This window comes from Lygodium microphyllum, chromosome 21 (genome assembly GCF_053477565.2).
Source record: "Lygodium microphyllum isolate KBCC chromosome 21, Lygodium_microphyllum_v1.1.10, whole genome shotgun sequence".
In the NCBI taxonomy this organism is placed as follows: domain Eukaryota; kingdom Viridiplantae; phylum Streptophyta; class Polypodiopsida; order Schizaeales; family Lygodiaceae; genus Lygodium; species Lygodium microphyllum.
The window spans coordinates 95,624,336-95,647,664 of NC_141155.1; the positions used below are offsets into that span (position 1 = coordinate 95,624,336).

At 40.1% G+C, this 23,329-nt stretch overlaps 1 protein-coding gene across 2 annotated transcripts; it reads right to left on the minus strand.

Annotated features, from left to right (window-relative positions):
* Positions 1–13,463: 13,463 nt before the first annotated feature.
* On the minus strand, positions 13,464–16,982 carry LOC148018313 (glycerophosphodiester phosphodiesterase GDPD2-like). Of its 2 annotated transcripts, none has more exons than XM_087661978.1 (9): positions 16,690–16,982; positions 16,355–16,525; positions 16,011–16,243; positions 15,801–15,890; positions 15,426–15,629; positions 15,113–15,208; positions 14,938–15,025; positions 14,341–14,449; positions 13,464–14,184 (listed from the first exon to the last, which is right to left on the minus strand). In XM_087661978.1, exons 1-9 carry the CDS (start codon positions 16,691–16,693, stop codon positions 13,935–13,937), a joined length of 1,245 nt encoding a protein of 414 aa, XP_087518104.1. In that variant the 5' UTR covers positions 16,694–16,982; the 3' UTR covers positions 13,464–13,934. The 2 variants fall into 2 exon arrangements, with proteins under 2 accessions (XP_087518104.1, XP_087518103.1); XM_087661977.1 differs by having other exon boundaries at positions 13,465–14,184; positions 16,352–16,525; positions 16,690–16,977.
* Positions 16,983–23,329: the final 6,347 nt, after the last annotated feature.

Here is a 23,329-nt window from a genome sequence, read left to right on the forward strand (position 1 = left end):
ACTTACAGACTTATCTTAACTCAGACCTCAAGCAGTGTGTTTATTGATGGTGTTGGAAAAGGCTTTCTTTATCAGGTAGTGGTGTTGAAAACAGGCTTTTTTTAATCAGGCAGCATTGACATTTAAACGTCCACCTGGTTGCTAGAAGTCATTATGGTGGTGTAGTTATGCTAGGTTTCACCGATTAGTTTTAACTTCGGGATTTTTTGCATTACAAAGTTGTGCCTGTAGGTAGACAGTACATTACACATGGGTTTATCTTGGCAACTGCACAGCTCATAAGCCAGCCAGTTTACATTTTGAAAACTGAATGAATATCTAGACCGTTCTCTTTGTACATGCTTCAGGATTCCAGGTGATCCCTGCTGGATGCCTGTTTATTCTCATATAAAGTAAGCATTCTTTTTCGTATGTATGAGTACCTTGTTGGCTATGGCATTCATTGATCTATCCAGTCTTGAAAGTTGCATGGATCTCTTCAATTGCTTTCTTGAGGATACATTCTCCTCTTCTTCATGGACATCTCCCAAAGACGAATTTCCATTATTTCATAGAGTGTATCTGTTTAGAGCCTGGTTTGCCATGTGCTGTAGACTGAGCTATCTATGAGTTAGAGGATTAGAGTGCTCTTGACTTGAGTTAAGCTAGTCAGCCCTTGGGAGCTCATCGGAAACAGCTGCTATCCAGCATAGCTCAAAGATGTTTAAGGCATGTACAGTACCAACTCCACCCACTTACAGGTTTCCTCTTCTGCTTGTGTAGTTTTATTGGCCATGGTGTTCAATGGCCAATGTGCTTTTTAAGATTTGTCTGCATACATTATTAACTGTTCAATGGTCTTCATCTGCTATTGTACCTTGGAGTTCAATGTCAGGGATTATGGCTTCCATGTCTGTCTCTCGAAGAGTGTAGATGATTTGCTCTCTGCGGCTTAATTGTCATAGTCACTCTCATAGTCCGGCTGAGATTAAGGAAAGAATGTGTATTATGAACACTCCTGCTTTGTGGCCCCCGCCAGCCATTTTGAACTGAACTCATCGACATGACAACCAGACATGACCCTATTTTGCCTGATTTGGTATGTCACTGGAGAATTGTTTTGTCTATCATCTTCAGTCTGTGTCCTGAGGGTATGCTCTAAGCATGGCAGATGAACTCTGGAATTTGTAAGAGATGGGTGTATGAAACTGCACCAGTAGAGTTTGGTGCTTTACAGTTTGCTACCTATGAAGGAATTCTGTCATTTATCAAAGGATATCAAGCTGTAATGGTTCTGGGAATAAAATCTATGCAGCTCAACGAAATAGATAGATAATGGACTTTTATCTAAGTAACTGTCATTGTGGACAAGCCAATACTCAGATGGAAGTATGTATAATGGGCAAGCTGCAGGGAACGATCAAATTAAGTTTTCTAGTATATGATTAAGGTGCCACAGCTTGAGTACATTTTGGTATTGGCTTTGTGACACTTGGCAGTTGGTGTAATATCTCCAGGTCATGGACTTGTATGGGTTAGAGTTGATAGGCCATCCAAATGTGTGGTTCTAGATATTGAGAAGGTATGCAACAATATACTTCACTTTAATACATGAGCTGCCTTGGTGTTCTTTACAAGCATGCTGCCCAAAGCAATGGACATTGCTCTACTTGGTTCAATACCTACCTTAAGGAGGGCATAGCGGAGCAAATCTATCATGGTGGCATTCTTTGAGGTATTTATTGAAAAGGGGTTACTCAAAAGGTTTGTCACAAGACATTTATTCTTAGGCACTCGATTCTGTTTAAGTCATGCCTTGGGGATAGCAGAAATTGGCTAAGTTACTCTCTAAAAGAGTGCTTAATTTGGGTTGAGATCTTTTATCTTCTTGCCTATGTATGGAATCTTCTTCTTGGCATTGCTAGAGGGTTGTGAAAGCCTTGATGCATCTCCCTCATGAGCAAGCTTGTCGAGTAATTGATTATGCCTATTGTGGGATGGCGTAGAAGGAAAATCCTAGTCTTGATGGTGGACACATCTTAAGTGGGTGAGCTTTGACGCATCTCCCTCATAAGCAAGCCCATTGAGTAATTGATTATGCCTATTGCGGAATGGTGTAGAAGGAAAATCCAAAGTCTTGATGGTGGACACATCTTAATTGGGTGAGCTTAGATTATAGTGGTCTAGAGCAAGCCCATTGAGTAATTGATTATGCCTATTGTGGGATGGAGTCCGAAGTCTTGGTGGTGGATGTGTCTTAAGTGGGTGAGCTTAGATTAAAGTAGTCGAGCAAATTGACAAGAGTAAGCATTAGTTTTGGCAGAGCAAAGCAACATGCTAACGAATTTTCATTGGTGGATGTGGTTAGAAGTAACCAATAGACAAGCTAAAGGAAATGATGCAAACTTGTATAGAATTGAAATTGAAGAAGGCTAGTAGATTGTCTAAGGACACAAACAAGAAAGTACTACGAAAGTAAAGAGACCAAGTGAACTTGGTAGTGCCAAGGTTCAATCGCTGTAGACTAGAAATTTTTGGAATAAGGTTGCTATATCCAAAGTAATAGAGATGAGGCCAATGCCTTTGAGCTACGATTTGTGGTCAATAAAATGAAAGAAAGGAAAGACTCTTGGATTAGATGGAATCCTACTTGTAGTTTACAATGCTTTTTGGAATCAATGTGTTGGTGGTGCTTTTTCCTTATTGCTTATGATTGTAGCGAACTTTGGGGAGCTACCAACCTTGCCAATGAAGGTTATATCAAGCTGTTTCCCAAGTCTATGTGCAGAGAGTATTCAATATATATGTTAATATCATAGATTAATCTTAATTATTGAATAAAAAATTAAAAACTATTATCCAATATTGTTGGAGGTAAAGGTGCCTCTGTCTAGCTGCCTGTGTATTACTACACTGACAATGTTTGCAATTGCACACTACAGGTGGCGTGCACCCATCACAGTCACTTATTCTTTATTATTTTAGTGACTGTGAATAAAGGAAGGCCCGGCCACACATTGTGGTTGGAGTTCCCAGTTTTGAGACTCTCTCTTGGCTCTTGCTCTCTATCCGCCATAGCTCTCATCGTCGAGCTGCTTCCTCTGGGGTTCCACTTTCCTTTCAACTGGTATCAGAGCAAAGGCATTGAAGCTTGCCTTGTATTCTCTTTAGTTCGGATTTGAAGAGCTTCAACCCAAGCTTCAACAGCAGCCATGGCACCTTCATTTGCAGTTATGTTTTGATCTCTCGTCTCCTTTCCGAGCTTTCGGATCTCCATTGGCTTCTTCCCCGGTTGCATTGGAGCCCCCTTGACATTGCCAAGTGCCCTCAAGGCTTGTTGAAGACCCCCCAGTCCCCGAGAACAGCCATTACAAATTTCAGCTCATTTTTGGGGGATTGGGTTGACCTACTCTTGGCATTTCCCTGCTTTTTCTCAGCTTCCCAGCACTCTTGGCAACCTTCCCGATCATTGTTTGACTCCTTGGCATTAAAGCTTGGCTCCCGGTGATCGATTCGAGTGCTTTCCCCTTCAGCTTTTGCTGTATACACAGTCCCAAGACTGTTAAAACATGACAACACTTGATATTTACTGTTTGATGCTTCTTGGCATTGTTCGTTTGATGCTTATTGATGCCCGGTGATACCCAGATGTTATGGGATGCTATGTCTATGCTTTGGGACTGATTTGGAGCAGATTTAAGCACCGTTTGAGCTTCATTTAAATGTAAATTGCTTGCTGTAATACAATGGTTGAAGCTCATTTACTTGGTGTACGTATTGGTTCATGGATATGGGGTGCTTACAGGAGGTTTGAATGATCATACCGACGTATTTGGAGGTTGTCAAATGCTTCTTCTTGGTTTTGGAATACTTCTAAGCTTGGAATAGGCTCCGCCTTGGTCGTCATCACTAGCATTTGGCTTCAGTTGGCATCCTTTGGACCGGTTTATGCCTATTGTCATTGCTTAATATTTAACCGTCTTGTATTTATGCTTTGGTCAGATATGGATGTTACTTGGTTTTCCTATACTTGACACTTACTTGGAGCTTTCTCTTTAGATGTATTTGAGCATTTTGGATCTGTTGGGCATTACATTTGGTTGTTAGTTACATGCTCTTTGAATGCTTTGAGGCTTATGCTTTACTGGTTTGAGATAGCTTGGGATTTATGTTTCGGATGTACCCTCTTGGGATTTGGCACGTTTGATGTTATTTACTCGATATATTAGAGCGTCCCTTACTCTCTTTGCATCTAACTTTACTTCCAGTGAGAGCCTCTTGGTATATTCGGATGTACATAGAGTCTTGTTTACACTTGAGCTTGAGCTTGTGGGACAATTACATGCATTTGCTCTCCTGAGAACTTTATGTCTGTAGTTCGTCTGTAGTGGGCTGATTTGATACGCTTATTGGGGCATGCACCTATCTCTGTCATAAGGTTGCCAGTTTTGTATGCATCTTGGATGATTATGTATTGAGCTTTTTGCTCTATCAATTGTGCTTGTGCTTGGTCTCTTCTCTTACCTCAAGACCCATTACATGCATGATTTCTAGACCTATGAGATGTCTCGTCTAACAAGTGATTGGTTTGACAGTTCTTGGTATCTTCTTGCCCCCCTGGACACTCACTATTGGATGTATCTCGCTACCTGGCAATTGCAATGACATATGTATCAATGCTTGCTTCATTTTGGGACAGTTTTACATATTGCTGTCATTTATTACAGCAAGCTGAAATCTGTAGATTTCGAGCACTTCTATGAGGGTAATACTTACTATTTGATGTTGATCATATCGGTGGATAAGTGCTTCTCTTGGTAAATTCCACTCTTTTAGTCAGATTTAGCAGTGGTTTTAGTGTATTTTTTGCTAATTATAGCAACATGCAATTTTACCTTTTTGCATTGATTTTGGATGGTATGACTGGTTATCTGAAAAACAGCTCTCTTTAACATTGCCAAGTGGGATGGTACCAACTATGGGTATTGGAAGTTCCAAATATGACAGGTTTTGGTGTAGAAGTTGCAGATCAAACCCTTATGTTTCAAGGGTGTTAAACTTGAGGATATGGATTATGATATTTGGATGGAAGTTGATGAGCTATGCAAGTCTACCATTATTTTGTCACTTTCAAAAGAGGTCCATCATAATGTTGTTGAAGATGAAAATTAGAGTGCATGGGATTTATGGAAGAAGATTCTGGAGCTCTATGCGCAGCAGAGTCCTGCGTCACAGATGTATTGGTTGAAGTAGTTAATGGATCTTCGCATGGAGGGGACCTCCCTTTCATCTCATTTCAATCAGTTTCATGCTATGATGAAGAGTCTGTTGTCACAGGGTATTGAGTTCAAAGACAACTTGCACCCGTTTCTGCTTGACACTTTGCTAGAATCATGGGATGTCTTCCGTATTGCCATATGCACGAACAAGGTTGATGGGCTGAAAATCAAAGATATTGAGAGTGCTTTATTGACTGAGGAAATCAATAGGAAAAACAATGATGCTTCTTGCTTTTCACATGCATTGACCGTTGGAGGTGGCAAACATGGCAGTCATAATAATGATCATAAGGGCAGGGACTCTCAGAGGTCTAGGTCCAAGTCACGTGGTCGCAGTAAATCCCATGGACGGAAGTCTGATCTTACCTGTCATTACTGTGGGAAAGCAGGACATATTAGGCCGCAGTGCCATAAGATGCACGATGACAAGCGCAAGGAAAAGGGAAAAGAAAAAGTGCAGGAAAAGTCTTCTGAGTTTAGTATTGTACCTACAAAGTTCAGTGTGAAGATAGAAGAGGTTAATGTCATGCATGCCACTGATTTAGATGATGATTACATACTTGTAGCTTCTTTATGCGATGTCATACATGCTTCTGAGATACATTCTATGTATGCGCAGTGCTGGCTCTTGGATTCGGGTGCATCCTTTCATGTGATACCCTGAAGAGATTGGTTTCATACCTATCGTACCATGTCTGGTTCTATGCATCTTGGTAATGACAGGTCTCTTGACATTGTGGGCATTGGAGATGTTAGGCTACAGTTTTCTTCTAGCAGTTCTTTTGTTTTGCATGATGTACGCCATGTATCTGCATTGACTCGCAGCCTTATGTCAGCTGGACAGCTTGATGATTCAGGGTATTTTGTGTCTTTTAGAGACTCTGCATGGAAGATTACTCGTGGCAAACTTGTGCTTACAAGAGGTGCCAAGTTTGGCAGCCTCTATCCCTTGTATCTGGAGCTACATTGGATCATGTTTTGTCCATGGGCTCTATCCCTCATGTATCCCTTTGGCATGATTTTTTGGGACGTATCTCTTAAAGGAATGAAAATGCTTCGTGCTTTGTAGTATCTTTTGCCTTTTGAATCTTCACATTTTGATTCTTGTGATCATTGTTTGTATGGCAGACATACTAGAAATACGCACAAAAAGTCTGGTAAGAAATGCATGGGTGAGACCTTGGCTCTTGTGCACTCAGATGTATATGGGTCCATTTCCTGTCAGTCACTTGGTGGGGCAAAGTACTTTGTTACTTTCATAGATGATTACTCACGTAAGGTTTGGGCTTATCCCATAAAGAGAAAATTCGATGTCTTAGGCACATTTCAGCGTTGGCTTGTATTAGCAAAAAACCCGTCTGGAAAAAGGCTAAAATGCTTGTGGTCAGATAATGGGATGAGTATGTATCACGTGCTTTTGAGCAGTTTTGTGATGAGCGGGGTATTAAGCGTCAGTTGACCGCCCCTTACATCCCTCCTGAGAATGGTATGGCTGAACGCATGAATAGGATCATTCAGGAAAGGGTTCGTAGCATGCTTAGCCAGGCTGGCTTAAGCCCCCCTCTTATGATCATTTGTATGTCTTTGGATGTGAGGCATTCTGCCATGTGCCCAAGGATAAATGTAATAAGCTAGATCTTAAAAGTGTCAAATGTATTTTCATTGGCTATGGCGATGCAAGAGAGATGGGTTACCATCTATGGGATCCGCAGGTGCGGAAAGTGATCCGCAATCATGGTGCCATCTTTTATAAGGATAAAATGCATATGCAGCCTGAGAAAGTGGTTGAGGTACGCAGAGTTATCTTTTAGGAGGAGCCACTTGCTCCCGTTAAGCTCGCTCCATGGCCAGCTAGACAATGTGCGCCATCACCTGATGCTCATGGCCCAGATGCTAGACATGTTGATGTTAGACAAGATGTCGGTCAGGCAGCAAAGCTTGGGTTGAGGCGTTCTACTAGAGATAGACGACCTCCTGACTGTTTTGCGCTCTATGGATTATGTACTGGTTACAGATGTAGGAGAGTCTCAATTATGATGAGGCTATGCACAGGGGTGATTGTCACTCTTGGGAGAGGGCTATGCAGTCTGAGCTTGACTCATTCCATAAGAATCAGACTTGGGATTTGATTTCCTTGCCTTAGGGTAAGAAGGCTTTACCATGCAAGTGGGTGTACAAGCTGAAAAGTACCCCTGGACACCCCAAGCCGGCATACAAGGCTCAATTGGTTGCTAAGGGTTTTAAGCATGAGCATGGTGTTGACTTTGATGAAGTCTTTTCTCCGGTGGTCAAGATGACCACCCTATGCTTAGTCTTGGCCTTGGTTGCACAGCTTGACCTGGACTTGTACCAGATGGATGTCAAGATGGCTTTTTTACATGGGAACTTGCATGATGAGATTTACATGGAGCAGCCTAAGGGCTTTGTAGACCCTAGCAGGGAACACCTAGTGTGCAAGCTAAAGAAGAGTCTATATGGCTTGAAGCATACACCTAAGGAATGGTACCATAAGTTTGATGCATTCATGCAGTCACAGGGCTATAGCCGCAGTGCTATGGATTCATGCTTGTACATGAAGAAAGCCCGTGACGATTCTTTATTGATTTTGGTACTCTATGGATGACATGCTTTTAGTAGGGACAACTCATGAGGAGCTAGATGCTCTTAAGGCTCAACTCAAGAAGAGCTTTGAGATGAAAGATCTGGAACAACCCTCTCATATACTTGGTATGCGCATTACGCACTATAGATCTCAGGGACTACTCTATGTATCACAGAGAGAGTACATTCATAAAGTCCTTGAGTGCTTTCACATGCAGGATGTTAAGCCTATTGGCTGTCCATTACCTTCTCGTGTAAAGATTTCACAGGTCGATTGTCTCCAGACAGATGAGAAAAGGGCAGAGATGGCCAAGATTCCCTATGCATCAGCCGTGGGTAGTCTTATGTATGCCATGATAGCCACCCGTCTAGACATAGCTTTTGTAGTTGGGGTTGTGGCACATTATATGACTACACCTGACAAGAAACATTGGGATGCCGTGAAGGGTATCATGAGCTACCTGAAGGGCACAGCAGATATGTGCCTTTGCTATGGCAGCCAGGATACAGAAGTTGTGGGGTACACTGACTCTGATTATGCAGGACATGCAGATAGTAGGAAGTTCACTTCTGGCTATGTGTTAACTTATGCTGGAGGGTCTATCTCTTGGATATCTAGGGCGTAGAAGTGTACGACTCTTTTTACTACAGAGGCCGAGTATATTGCAGCCACAGAGGCTTGCAAGGAGACTATCTAGTTAGACCGTTTGATTGCAGATCTTGGTATGATATATGCTATGCCTACATTGCATTCAGATTCTATGAGTGCCATTCAGTTGGCCAAGAATCCAGTCTTCCATGCGAAAATGAAACATATTGAGGTGAGGTATCACTTCATTTTTGAGGTCGTTGAGGACATGTCTGTTGACCTTGTCAAGATTTCAACTGAGCAGAATCCTGCGGACTTTCTCACGAAGAGCCTCACTACCGAGCGCTTTGCCTTTCTCAGGAGATTGATGGGCATTGGATGAGATGTCGTCTTTTCCCTCATCCTGTTGTACATGTGTACATGTTGTACTATCAAGGTGGTGGGCACCCATCATAGTAACTTATTCTTTATTCTTTTAGTGACAGTTTGAATAAAGGAAGGCCCGGGCCACACATTGTGGTTGTTGGAGTTTCCACTTTTGAGACTCTCTCTCTCTCTTTGCTCTTGCTCTCCATCCGCTATAACTCTCACTGCCAAGCTTCTTCCTCCTGGGTTCCACTTCCCTTTCAACTAGTATCAGAGCAAAGGCATTGGAGCTTGCCCAACATTCTCTTCAGCCCGGATTTGAAGAGCTTCAATCCGAGTTTCAATGGCAACCATGGCACCTTTATTTGCAGGTATATTTTGATCTCTCGCCGCCTCCTCGAGCTTCTGAACCTTCATCGACTTTTTCTCGGGCTGCATTGGAGTCCCCTCGACATTGCCAAGTACCCGCGAGGCATGTTGAAGACCCCCCAGCCCCCAGGAACAGCCAGCGTAAATTTCAGCGTATTTTTAGGGGGCTGGGCTTTTCACATGCATTGATGCATTTTTAGGGGGCAGGGACCCCAAGAAAAGCATGTGATCACATCAAGTGGGATGTCTTGGTATTTGTGATGTTTAATCTTAGCTTCTCTTCTCAGTTTTGTAGAATGGTTGGTAGTCTATTTAGAAATGTTTCAACCATTGTTAGCATTAATGTGATGATATCCTATCCCTTCTAGAGACAAGAATGTTCATTAGCGCCCATTTTCTTGATCATTGCTATCGACTTATTGCTAAAGATGATCGATTATAGCTTGCAAAAATGTAACATCTCTAGCCTTTCCCTCTCAGAAGGAAGAAAATTTTGTATTGAAGTATTTATTGGTGAAGTTTTCAAATGAGTAGCTACTGAAGAAGAAAGTGTGATGTGCCTCTTGGACATGTACAATCAACTTCTTGTGTTGGACTCTAAAAACTGTGGCTAAAACTATATTGCTATATATGGGTTTCAATGACATGTTGCCTTAGTTACTACAACTTGGCTTCAAGCTAATCTAGATAGGCTATCATTAGGTACTTGGGATGCTCCCCTTAGAGTGGGCATCTCCACTGAAAAACTAAATCACCATTAGCATTGGTGGGAGTATGGTAGCATTGATAAGATCCCATCTCTTGTAATCACTTGTGTGGTAGTTTTTTTGCCCTCTTTCTTAAGAGGCCTTGTCTAACATCAATAAGATGGTATTGTAGAAGTTAATCCATCTAAGAAGATGGGTGGCTTAGGGTTGGAGAGCTTAGCTGTGGACAACTAGAGTAAAAAAATAGCTTAGCAAAGGTTAAGTTACTTAAATACCATTGAAAGGACCTTATGTGGGAAGACAAGCTCCTAGCATACAAATGCAAGATCAAGATTAAGGGGTCACCTCCAACATTGGCTCTAATCAACTAGTGGAGAAAACTTGTCCAATACCTCAATTGGAGATAAGAATCCAATTAGAGCAGTGACATTTTCGCTTTGTAACGTATTTGGTACCATCTAGGTGTCAACTCAAATAAGTTGATGCCAACATCATAATTAGCTAGAATGTCCAAAAGATTGTTTGGCAGAAGTGTAGTTAGGTGGGTTGACGTATTGTATAGTAAGAATTCTCTTGAGGAAATTGTCATGAAGTTTCAACTAAGTAGTTTAGAGGTTGAGTGTTTTGCAACAAAAGAGAGGGAACTAGCCATCAATACTAACTATGGGCCCATGTGCTTTATTGAAGAGTCTACTCAACCTCAAGAGGCACTATCTAGGTGCTTAGATAAGTCAATATACCAACATTGCAAGTAGACAGAATGTTCAAAAGATTGCCCGCGACAAACAAAAGACTCGTAAAGTGGGTTGACGCGTGGGATAGTAAGAGACATCAATTGATGTCTCTCAACGAAATTGTCATGAAGTTTCAACTATATCATCGAATATTGCGACAAAAGGGGAGAGAACTAGCCATGAGTGTTGATCCTAGGCCCATGTACTTTCTTATAGAGTCTAGTCAACTTCAAGAACAAGGTTGCATGCAAGATAAAGAAGAGGACTTCTAGCCCAAGTCTAGACAAATATGCATACAACTCCAAGAGGGTTGGAAAAATGTCTTCCCACACCTCCTAGTGCACATGGAAATATGGGTTGGTTAATATTTGGAAAGTGAAGCCTTCACCAAAGCCGAATTTACAAATACGGATAACAAAATCTATTATTAGCCTTTTTTGGCAATTTAGAGTGGCTAGTAGCTTGTGTCACATCAAGAACTAAGCTTAAAGATGCTAGCCTCAATTACTCCTTGAGCATGCACACTCCTTTATTTCATGACACAATCCTCTAGATCACGCTAGTCTTATGCCATGAAAAAGCTCTAGAGCCTCAATTTCAAAGCACCTTTGGTCAACTAGGAATAGGATCTTAATGTACGAAGGCATAATGAACCCCATTGAGGTGGTTTTAACTCTTTTGTAGTAGAAATATTGCCCATCTTTGTAAGATAGCATACAAGCTCTTCAATAGGTTGTAGTAGGCTTCATGATTTATCCTACGAGACCTAGTAAATATCATATTCACATGATTGAAAAACAAGATCCTAGTGTGGGGACAAAGAAGTTGGTCTCGTAGTCCAACTTGATTGAGACTTCGAAAAGTCAAGCGAGTACCCTTCTAAAGGGGAATGCGTAAACTCACAATAGTTCAATCAATATGACATGTAAGTTTTGAAAGTCTAAAAGTTTTTCAAATGAATAATAAATGCATTTCTAAAGCGACCTATGCAAAGCGTAGCTCTCACATTTGTGCTTACATATCACGCTAAGACATTATGTGTTTCTACATGAAACACATAATTGAAAGCATAAATCCTAGTCTTTTTGTCCTCCCATATGTCCACCTAAACCCTAAACCAAGTCCAATCAATTGAGACTCATTATTGGACATAAATCTCTTTGTTAGCATGGCTTGTTATGCTGTTACAATGGTGCAATGATAGGGCAATTCTTTAAAAATTACCTACCTAACTACACAATGTCTCTTGTGGTCCTCTATCACACACACAATCCTGTTGCATTTCTACATCCTTAACATTTCCATATTCCTTTTTGTTTTTACTTACAGTTTAACAAAGGGTTTGTTTACATGTAGGCTTGAGTAGTCTTTAATCTCATTGGTCTTAGCATCACCATGTAAACCAAATTGAGAGTCAAGCCCATGGGTGGAATATCTACATTAAAGTCTATGACTTTGAGGACAAGGAGGTAGATTAGCAAGAAGATGAAGCCAAGGAAATGACAAGAGGAAGTACAAATGAAATTAAGAAAAGGAGGTAGATTAGCAAGACGAGACACAATATCCATTCAATAGTTAATGAAGTTACATTACAAAAGAGTATTGTGCCATGCATGTTAAGGAGGTGTCCTTGATGAATGGCATGAAGAAACATAAGAAGAATTGGATGATGATACCAAGAATGTCCAAAAACTATTCATACTAGGGACCAAACTAAGGTCAATTTTGGAAGAAAAAGGGTTCAACGGTGATGTTGCTATGGAATATAATCAAGCATAGCTCAAAATACAACCACGTGAAATTGTCTAGATGAAGGCAACTAGGACAAGAAATTGGTGGTTTACTAACGTGACAAAACCATTACAAAGGAGTTTAGAATGCTCAAGCACTAAGTAATTCCGGGTCATGATACTTGTAACTTTAGATAAATTTAATAGCTAATTTTGTGTGCCAATGATGCGCTCAAAAAGGCTTCTATTTGTGCAAATAGCAACAAGTAGCATCCTGAAGTGAAGCCTAGCTGAAATCTTAGTAACTATGTATTTTTTGTCCTACACACTTTTAAACGTCTAGAAGGATAACACAAACACACACACACACACACACACACATACACACACACACACACACACTCTCTCTCTCTCTCTCTCGGTATGCCAAGGCTCCATCGCTGAGCTTCTGTCTTATTCCATATCCTCTTCTTCGACTGGCTCATTTTCAGTAGCTTGGCCATCACAACGACAGCCGTTAAATACCCCCTCCCTACTTGGTCCTCCCCTTCTTCCTGCAATTCTGCGTCCTCTTGTCTTTTTTTCCCCAAAGAACTTTTGCTTCCCCCTCCATCTCCTGCAGTAGCACTACTACCCCAATGTTCCAAGGCCAGTACACGCGCGCACTTTTGATATCCATTATCATGCATATGGGCTATCCTTTGAACACCATGTTCATTAACGCCCCTATTACTCTATACGCTAGAGAAACGAGAATTCCCATTTGTAACTGTGATCATCTATAGTTAAAACATAGATTAGAAATCCTCTAAAAGAGGAAATTCTATCCTCAACCACCTCACTCGGTCATGTTTGTACAAGCTGTGCCCCTTGCGTATGCATTGGACAAACCAACGGTTCACAATGGATGCGTTATGAGACATTTAGGACGTTGCCGATTATGAGAGGTGAAGGGGTTCTTAAGCATTTTTCAATGCACCCGCGTGATCACATCCTCACATTGCAAAAGACAGTCACACAACTTCCATGGACGAACACTCTAAGTGTACACATTCCCCTAACGTGCGAAATCATACTTGGAGCACACAATATAACACATCGGATTTGTAAGATTGTAATCGTTTATGCAGTAGCAGCGATTTCCATTAATGTTTGGCTAACTTTGTGCAATATGCAAAAACCTTTACAAGATATTAAGTGGGCAAGCATGGTGGAGAGGCATGGTCATTTACCATAAGTACAAAAAAGAGAGCTTTAACCCGAGCCAGCAGGCTGGTAAAACAGTGGATTACCACTAGGGTTGTTACTTGACTATGAAATGAAAAGAGAGAGAGAGAGAGTTTCAGCATTACGAGAGAGGGGGGGGGGGTGTTATACTTTTCCGTCTTGGAAGAAAGGCATAGTCCAGCGTACTTTTGAATCAAAAAAGCTGTTACAGAGTAGCTTACGTATGAATGAAGCCAGCTCATTGGCCCAATTAGAAAAGGCTGGCCAGTTTTGGCCTAAAAAGACGATCTACTGTACAAAATCGTGTCCATGAGGATTATTCTTTCATCAGTTAAGTTTGTGATGGAAATGGGTTACGCTGCACGAACAGGCTTCAGGAGGAGGTTAGCAGATTGGTTATTGAAGGGGCTGATAGTCATCGAATTGTTGTAGTGATCTTCATCCTGATGGCTACTGATGCTGTTCATGATATCAGATTTCGGGCTGGCGTTAATCTTAACGTCATCTGATGAGCCTAATTCCTTCAACACATCCGCCACATCGTCCACTATCACTCCATCCACCCCAATCTCCTCTTGCTTATGCAATGCCTCCGCAAAGTTGCTGCATTGGCAGTTTCGAAACACAACATGATTAGTCTCTCACAGAGGTAGTAGATGATACTCCTACATGATCCAATCCTATGGCAAAAAAATGGAAGTTAAATACTACGAATGGAAAGCTTTCAATTTGATCTGAAGAGTAAATCAAGTCACGCACTTCAGCTCGCCATAAGTGAGAAGACACAGTCCCTCTTGACGTATAATGCCCACTGCCTCCGGATGCTGCAGAATGGCTTTCACCTCAGACACTATGCCTTGCAACCCACCTGCAACATTTAGAACCACGCTTGATAGAAAATTCCCCGATTGTCCTCATTTGAAAATTGACAATCACACTTCAATTGACAGAAAGGTAGATCATCTGTGCATTCTACACCTTCTAGAACTCCTATCATTAATTTAAAAGACCAGAGAGGTAGATGATCCGTGCATTATAGATCTTCTTGAACTCCTTCCTATCTTTAAAGGACACAATAAAGGCGGCTAATTCCTACTAAATTCATTGTTCAAGGTTAAATAATTGTAGTAGATTCACTTAATATAGTCTTCGTTACAGTCTCGTTCAATGACCACGAGTTGATTTCCAATTGCATCGATAGCCACGAATTACAGAGGTTAATTAACGGCCATCAATGGCCATGAATAATAGGGGTTGATTATGTGATGCCAAATTGTTAGACTCATTAATTAGCGGTTACTGCACCTTATGTGTAAACTCTTAATTATTAGCTTCATTAATTAGTCGTTACTGCACCTCGTCTGCAGACGTCCACAGCTGCCTCCAAGGAATTTCTGCGTGGATCCACGTACAAATTCACACCACCGTCTGTGAGGAAGAAGACCTATCATCGTGATTTCCCAGTCAGTGATTATCCGAATGAATGATCTTCGAACAACGAGTAATGGCTTCTAGGAATTCAGCTTCTTACCGGGTATGAACTTTGCTTCTCTCTGAGCATTTGAACGGCATCAGGGTGGAAGCTAGAGAAGTAAATCTTGCGAGACAGACAGCATCGTTCCACCACCTGCTACGCAAAAACCGACCAAGCAATTAGCATTGCAATTGCACTGATTCTAGTACACACTGCTAACTTGTGAGAAGTCGTTTCTACTCAAAGTTGAAGCAAATCAGAAATTGTGTGACAACAAATTTCAGAACCCAAATGTAATGAGTTTATAAAAGAGGGATGTTATGACATAATGCACCAAACATCGGGAAAGGGAAGATTCAGTAATACATACGGCTAGAGTGGCGCTTATGACACGGTCAATTTCATGGTGGGGCACAAAGGCTGTGTCGTGGAACTTAAGCTCAATGTTGAAGCCAATGGTGGACGAGACACGGCCAAAGGCCTCCTCCAAAGTGCACAGTGAATCCATCCTGGCTGCCGTCCACGGCGCGAACATCCCATCTGCACCCCGCCGCCGCAATAATGCTTTACCAATCTGCATCATTGCCATTATATAGCACCATAGTTTAGAAAGACAATTACTGTGTTTCGGAAGGCAATTTCGCCATTTTATCCTCCTCTCTGATCCAATTTCAATTTCCACTCACAAGATTAGACTACCTATTGTCATATTTGTTTAAGAAGTAGGACCGTGATCTCTCCATACCTTCTGAGGATCAGAACCCCTTTGGTAGCTTACAGATAAGAACTCTTGCAAACTCAGGTCCGATATTGCGTTCGCAGTGACCCGCTTTTCCTACAGAATTGAAACATGTTCACCTCACTCGCTGACCAAGGAGTGCAACTATTTTATCAGCACAGAGTGTAAATATTGCCATGAACAATCGATAGATAGACGTCAGGACATTGTACACACCTGATCTGCAACAATGATGAGGTCGTCGTGGAAAATGACAGGGCAGCCATCTTTGGTCACCTGCACATCAAACTCCACGAAATCGGCTCCCTGAGCAGCCGCTGTGTTGAAGGACAGGATTGTGTTCTCCATTATCCCAGCATGCACAGTATTGCCGTTCTTCCTCATCATGTTTCTATTGTTCTTCCCACAACCCCTGTGACCCACCACCACAAGGCGCCTTGATGACAGGCCTGCACTCACAGATAGATGGATCATCAAAAACCTCGTTGATCAAGCAAATGTACATCCACTTCCCAGGCGAAAAGCTCAAAACATTCTAGGTTTCCAGAGAAGCGTACCACCATTAAAACCCCAGAAGTTATCCATTTGAGGGCCACTGTACTGGCATGATTGTTGAGGTGGTATGTTACTGCTACTACTGGATGATGCTGATGCCGATGCGGCCTGACGAGCAATAAGGGCATCCGCAACAGCTTCGGTATTGTGCAACGCAGGAGGGGTAAGAACTATATCTGCATTGTGACGGTATACAAGTTATAAGTTCCCGGTCCTAAACAAAATTAAGGAGGGAAAGAGGAAGGGCGGGAAAGGGGGGAGACGAGCAAAAAGCAAAGAAACGCTTGTTGCAATCCATAAACTGCTTCAGAACAGTATTTAACTACAAAGACAGACTTACCCATGGTTTCGCGGAGGAAAGCGGGCAGCAATGCAGAGGGTACAGGCAAGAAGAAAGGAAGGTAGGAAGCAGGCAACGCGACAAGGAAGAGGAAGGAGTGTGTGTCGGAAGGGGAACTGCAAAGACTGCGAGAGAGATGGAAAGACGATGCTATAATTTGTCACGACAATGGCAGCCGAAAACATATACATATATATATAGATGGTAGAAAGAGAGAGAGGCGGTAAGGTAGGCAGGTACTGAGGAGGAGGAGGAGGAGGAAAACAGAAGAGGGAATCAGTCGGAATAATTCCACCCGGGTGCTTTTAGGCTTTAGCTTTTCCTTGCGCTTTCTTGCCCTTAAGAGCGCATGGGTGACGTGGCAGGGGGATCGTTCCACGGCATATTCACATTTTCGGTTGGCTTCATCGATAGCGAGAGAGACTTTTGTGTGCGACTCGCGAGGGAATAGCATCTATTATCGCATATCCTAACCCACTCAGACACACACACAGAGACAGAGAGAGTGAGAAATAAATAAATAAATGTTTTCAATGTTATCAAACCAACATTTTTAAAAAATAATGCATAGTACTATACAATTGAATTATCAAAAGTTGACAAAAAGATTGCAAGTGGCTTAGAGCCTCATTCTTTTCTAGAGTCCAGATCCTTACCAGCAACTTTGAAGATGCGGGCTTTTTTCTCCTTGAGGGACTTTGAGCAACACCCACAGCCCACCAAGCCAAGAAAGAAGCCACTACAACTCCAACTCCAATTCCAACTCACGATCTCAATCCTTTCCATGCTTGTCGCATTTTGTCCCCCCAAAAGAATGCTTCTGTGAGCATGTGGGTATAATGGATGCGCTCTCTTTATGACTTCATCTCTGACGCGCCATCCTTTTGGGACTTTTTCCACCCTTTTTCTAGAGGAAGCCCACTACAACGCTCAATTCAATGCAAATGTCGTGCACTTCAAAATCTAGAAGGTGCGTGTAGGCAGTTGAAGATATAATTTAGTTATAGAGAGCAGGAACGCACGCGTACGGGCCAACGAAACTAATTTGAGAAAGAAACACCTCCCATGGCAAGAATATTTAAATCTCCAACAGCCACATCATTATCATTATCACTATAATTTATCAAGCAAAGAGTAATCCAACCAACACATTGCTAAACCTTTTTGCGATGTCATGTTCACATTAGATACCAAGTCGCTTGCATGCATGTGGAAACACTACACACCAAGTTCCTCATTAACATCCATCTTCAACCTTTTATTCCCCACTCTAATTGTGAATGAATAATGTGTGGCACAACTTGCTCCATCAACAATCACGTTTGGCAATTTGGTTCAAGACAACTATAACATCAAGTCTTATTAACATGGTCAGGTAGAATTTCAAAAGAAAAAGGCAAGACAATAAAAATTTGTTTGACATGATCAAAAGCTCGATAAGTTGCCAAACACAATACAAACCCATACTTGCATAGATATACATATACAACAATGTTGAAACACATCCATACATTCATAGTAAGTATATATTCATATAAGCAAGCCATTGTATGACGATATAATGCGAAACAACAAGATCTAAGTAATAGCAATTACTTCGATTATCTTGCCAACTCAAGTAGTTTTGCTATACCAATTTCATACTAATTAAGGGAGTTCCAAATAACATTCCCTAATCACCAAATTAAGGTTTTATCCTTAATTTGACACACCACATACATACATTGTATGACGATATAATGCGAAACAACAAGATCTAAGTAATAGCAATTACTTCGATTATCTTGCCAACTCAAGTAGTTTTGCTATACCAATTTCATACTAATTAAGGGAGTTCCAAATAACATTCCCTAATCACCAAATTAAGGTTTTATCCTTAATTTGTAATCTCCTTAGAATATTTTGCAAAATTGAGACACTTGTTCACATATTCCCAAGTTAAAAGTAATATCTTCCTCATATTATGTATGCTATTAAGGCCTCAATCTCACAAAATTTTCCAACCATGCACCATCTTACAATGTAGAAATTTAACACATTCTGTAGTAAAAGAATTCAAAGTCTCAATTTTTTCTTATCGAGGCCTTTCAACACTTAATTGTTGAGGATTGGATGTACACTCTCTTCTACATACAAAGGATTAGACTCAATAGCATTTGACATGAAGGATCTTGGTGATGCAAATCACATTCTTGGCATGTGAAAACTTAGAGATAGATCAAAAGGCTTACTCTATCTATCTCAGCAAGAGTATATCTCCAAAGTTTTGCAACGTTTCAATATGGAGGGGGGGAAAACAATTGGGATTCCATTGCCTCCATATGTGAAACTTAGTGCAGAGGACAGCTCTACATCTGATGATGAGAAGGCTGAAATGGCCAAGATACCATATGCTTCAGCTGTTGGCAGTTTAATGTATGCTATGGTTGCTACACGTACTAACATTGCCTTTGCAGTGGGAGTGGTTTTAGCAGATACATAGCAATGCCTGGCAAGAAGCATTGGGATGCAATGAAAGGTATTATGAGATTGATGTGTTTTCCATTAACGATAGCTTGAATGTTCCCTATTCGGCTTAGACTTTCTATCTATGATTACGCTTGGGTTGTTTGCATCATGCGTGCATGCGCACGCGCACGCACGCATGCACACACACACACACACACACATACACACACACACACACTCTCTCTCTCTCTCTCTAAGGACATAAAATTTACTATAAGTAATAGTCCTGGTTTGCATGCAAAAGGTTTTTGAAAAAGATTGGGCAAAAATCAAAGTTTTCAGGATAGATCTAGTTAGTTCTAGTGTTAGTTAGTCTTAGGCAATGAGAGGAACTTGTGACTTGGTGAGCATGCAAGTGTGGATTGATTTGTACAAAGCAGGTGTGCAAGATTAAGTTGTTTGTTAGAGACTACAAGTGGTTGAAACTTCAAGTTTACAAAGCAAGATCAACTACTTTGAAACTCAAATTAAATTGCTCTAGTAATAAAAAATATTGCGAGGTACAACTAGCTTTGGGGCCAATCTATTTCTCTTGTCTTTGAGCAAGAGTATTTTAGATTTCCCTTGTGTGACGTGATTTGTTTATCAAAATTGTGGTTTAATTAAGTGATTTTGTATGTTAGTTATTGCCCTTTGCAACTGTGAAGGTTGGTTTCATGGTTTCATTGTTGGAATATCATTGAGGCCTCATACTCATGTGCAAACATTTGGATCTCATTTAAACAATTAGTGTTTTGGATGCATTTAGTATTTTCATTTGTCCATGGTTTACAATTACCACTACGTGTGGGTCCTATGGAATGGCCGATGTGGAGTGGGTAAATTGTTAAGAGAGATACATAAGGAAAGTATAACTTCATATATTTATGCTTAGTTTCATTGAGTGCATGCTTGTTTATATTGAATGCTTTCTCATGCCTATGATGTATCACTAGTCATATATCCCTTTGTTAGCCATGAGTAAGTCTTGTAAAGCAATATGGTTCTATGGAATGGCCATGAGCATACATCTTGTAGAAGAACCATCAAGGGTTGATTATGATATCTAATGGAGCATAGTACCTATTCAAGCACTTGAGAGTGGTATGCAAATTCATGGATGGTAATGTTTTGGCTAACACTATTAATGTGCTACCATTTAGTTTTTTAGATTTTACTATAGGTGATGCAAGAAGAAGCAAGAGAAGTGAGTCATAATGATGTAACAACTTTGCCCAATTCTGGAGGATGATTACTCCTTTACGAAAGCATGATTGAGAGCATATGTTATTGTCATAAGAGATACCTTTGTACGGCGATCTTTTAACATGCCCTCTGGGTACACTAAACAATATTACTATCTTTTATATTGTCCACAATTATGTGTAGGCATATATATGATTATATAAGCATTAGGGGAAATATGGACTCAAAAAGAGTCTCATAAGGAATTGATTAGAAATCCTTAATCTTAGATTAGTGTCTTTTCACTAGCATTACATGCCTTTTTGTCCCTTAGTCCCCCTACATTCCTAGGCTCCAACCACTTTTTGTGGTGTATCCTTCCTAGAAAGGAGGGGGCCGCCTCCCTTTCTTTTCACCTTGGTAAGCCCTTTTCATCCTCTAAGTTGAGACTATCACTCTTCCAAAAGTGCCACATTAGCAACTTGGATTCATTTTTACCCCAAAAAATGAATTTTAAAAATTTTTCATAAAAATTGGGTTTCTTTTTTTAAAAAAGTGCCCAATCATATTGCAAGTTGGAGTAGTCATTATACTTTCTTGCATTAAAGGTCTTCTAAATCAATTCATCATCTAAGAAGAGGCCACTATCTTTCCAAAAGTGTCATATCATCAACTTGGATTTATTTTTTCTCCTTGAAAACGAATTTCTAAAAAAATTCATTAAAAATATATATTTTAAAAAAGGTACCCAATCATATTACAAGTTGAAATACCCATTTACTTTTTTGCATTGAAGGTCCTTAAAATTTTAATACCCACACATGTGATGCATGGGACCTTACAGAGGTAGTTACATACCTACTTTATGCCCCACTACTCCTCCTAATTGCCACATCAGTAGGGTGGACTAATTTTAACCCCAAAAAGTGACTTTTTCTTCCCATCTTTTAAAACAGGGTCTTTTTCATCTCTAATGGTGAATAATCATAATATATATACATCTAAGCATTTTCCATTCTCTCTTTTGTCTCTTCCAAATTAGCATTATCCCATGAAAATGTAATCTACTCCATTTCCACCTTTGCTCTAATGGAACCACTTAGGTACATATGCAATCGTATGAGAAAGGTGGATTTGCATGGTCATGTAGATGAAGAGTATGCTATTACAAAGTCTCCTTATAGAAAGTTTGGGCTAGATGCAACAACTTCTTTCCAATAGCGTTTAGAGGGAAAGAAAAATATTAATATTTGGGTATATGGTTTCTTGTATCCTAATGATCATTACAGTAGGCTAAATCCACCTTTCAATTCCACTTCTTCGTTACTCACTTTTGTCGAGGATGGTGAAAATGGTATTCTAGGTTATTACAAACACTTAGATAAAAATATTCATGTACATCAATATTATCAATTAGTGTTATATAGTACTAATCAATCTTTGTTACAACCCTAAGGTTTATTAAATGTATTGCAAAAAGCCCTACAAGATCAATAAATCAAAGTGCATAAGCTTGAAGAAAGAATTGAAATAGTATAAAGACAGGGGATAAGACATGACAATGAATGCGCAAAGAAATTCAAGCTTGGAGGAGGATAATGTTTCATTAAAATCTCTTTTGGAGCAAATGAAGAAGAATAAGAACATTGCAAAAGCAAAGTTGCAAAGATGCAAGCAAAATCCTATGGGTTATAAGGAAAGAAAACATTGATTAGTTCCAATGTTATCACTATTCTTGATTGGTGGAGCATGGAAAAGACGTGTGCAAGTATTAAGGTTTATCATTTTCTATTGAAAGACAATCTAAATCTACTTTATTTCCTAAAAATATCATTTTTCCTCAAAAACTTTTTTCATGATGCGAGAGGCCAAGGTGAGGGTCAACTCAAATGGAGCTTCATAAAGGTATTCTAAAAATGCAAGTATCTGATTGAAATTTTGAGAAACCCTCGACATCGAGCCCTTCGGCTTGCTGCTTTGAATGAGGTTCTTACGAATGTTCTTAAGAGTTCATATGTGGAAAAAGTTCAAATAGCATGTGATATATCTGAGGTTAGTTGACAATGCTATGAATCAATATACTGTATGATAGCAATTGCATTGACTTGTAGCAAAATAACACATGATTTTGCCTCGTCCATTTTGGTTGAAAGCTATAAGATGAGCACGGAATATATCCATTGCCGATTCAATAGGAGAGTATCTTTTTATCACTAGCAAAATGGAAGTGGAGGGAACTAAAGCTGGAAAGATTTCTTATAACTATGATAACTTCAATAATATTTTTGTTGACTTGAAGTTGCAATTTAATACCTTGTGATGAAATAATATGTCCTAAATATTCAATTCCTATTTGGAAAAATTCACTCTTTTCTGGATTAGCATATAATTGATTGTCTTTTAATAATTTAAAAACTAAAGACAAATGTTCATAATGCTCATTCTCATTTTTACTGAAAACTAATATGTCATCAAAGAAAACAATGACACAATGCTGATGTTTCAAAAATATGCGATTCATCATACGACTGAATGTGGCTGGTGCATTAGTTAAACTGAAAGGCATAACGAGGAATCCATAGTGTCCAAATTTTGTTCTAAATGCAGTTTTAAGTATATCAGATTTGTCCAATCTTACTTGATGATATCCAGATTTAAGATCTATCTTGTTGAATATGGTAGATCCTTGTAGCTTGTCCATAAGATCATCTACCCTAGGAATCGGGTATCTATTCTTAACAATAATTTTATTTAGGACACGATAATCAATGCACATGCGATATGTATTATTTTTCTTCTTCACTAATAAGATAGGTGCACCAAATGGAGAACTACTAGGTCTAATTAATCCTCTGTTAAGCAATTCGTCTATTTGGTTTTGAATTTCTTTTTGTTCAATTTGGTTATGTCTATATGGTGCTTTACATGGTGGTTGTGATCCAGGAATTAAATCTATCTTATGATCTTT

Coding starts and splice junctions, on each gene's coding strand:
- LOC148018313 (XM_087661977.1), bottom strand. Junction 15,026..15,112: donor AGAAGCAAAGTTCATACCCG/GTAAGAAGCTGA, acceptor TCACGATGATAG/GTCTTCTTCCTCACAGACGG. Junction 14,185..14,340: donor CTCACTTATGGCGAGCTGAA/GTGCGTGACTTG, acceptor CTGCCAATGCAG/CAACTTTGCGGAGGCATTGC.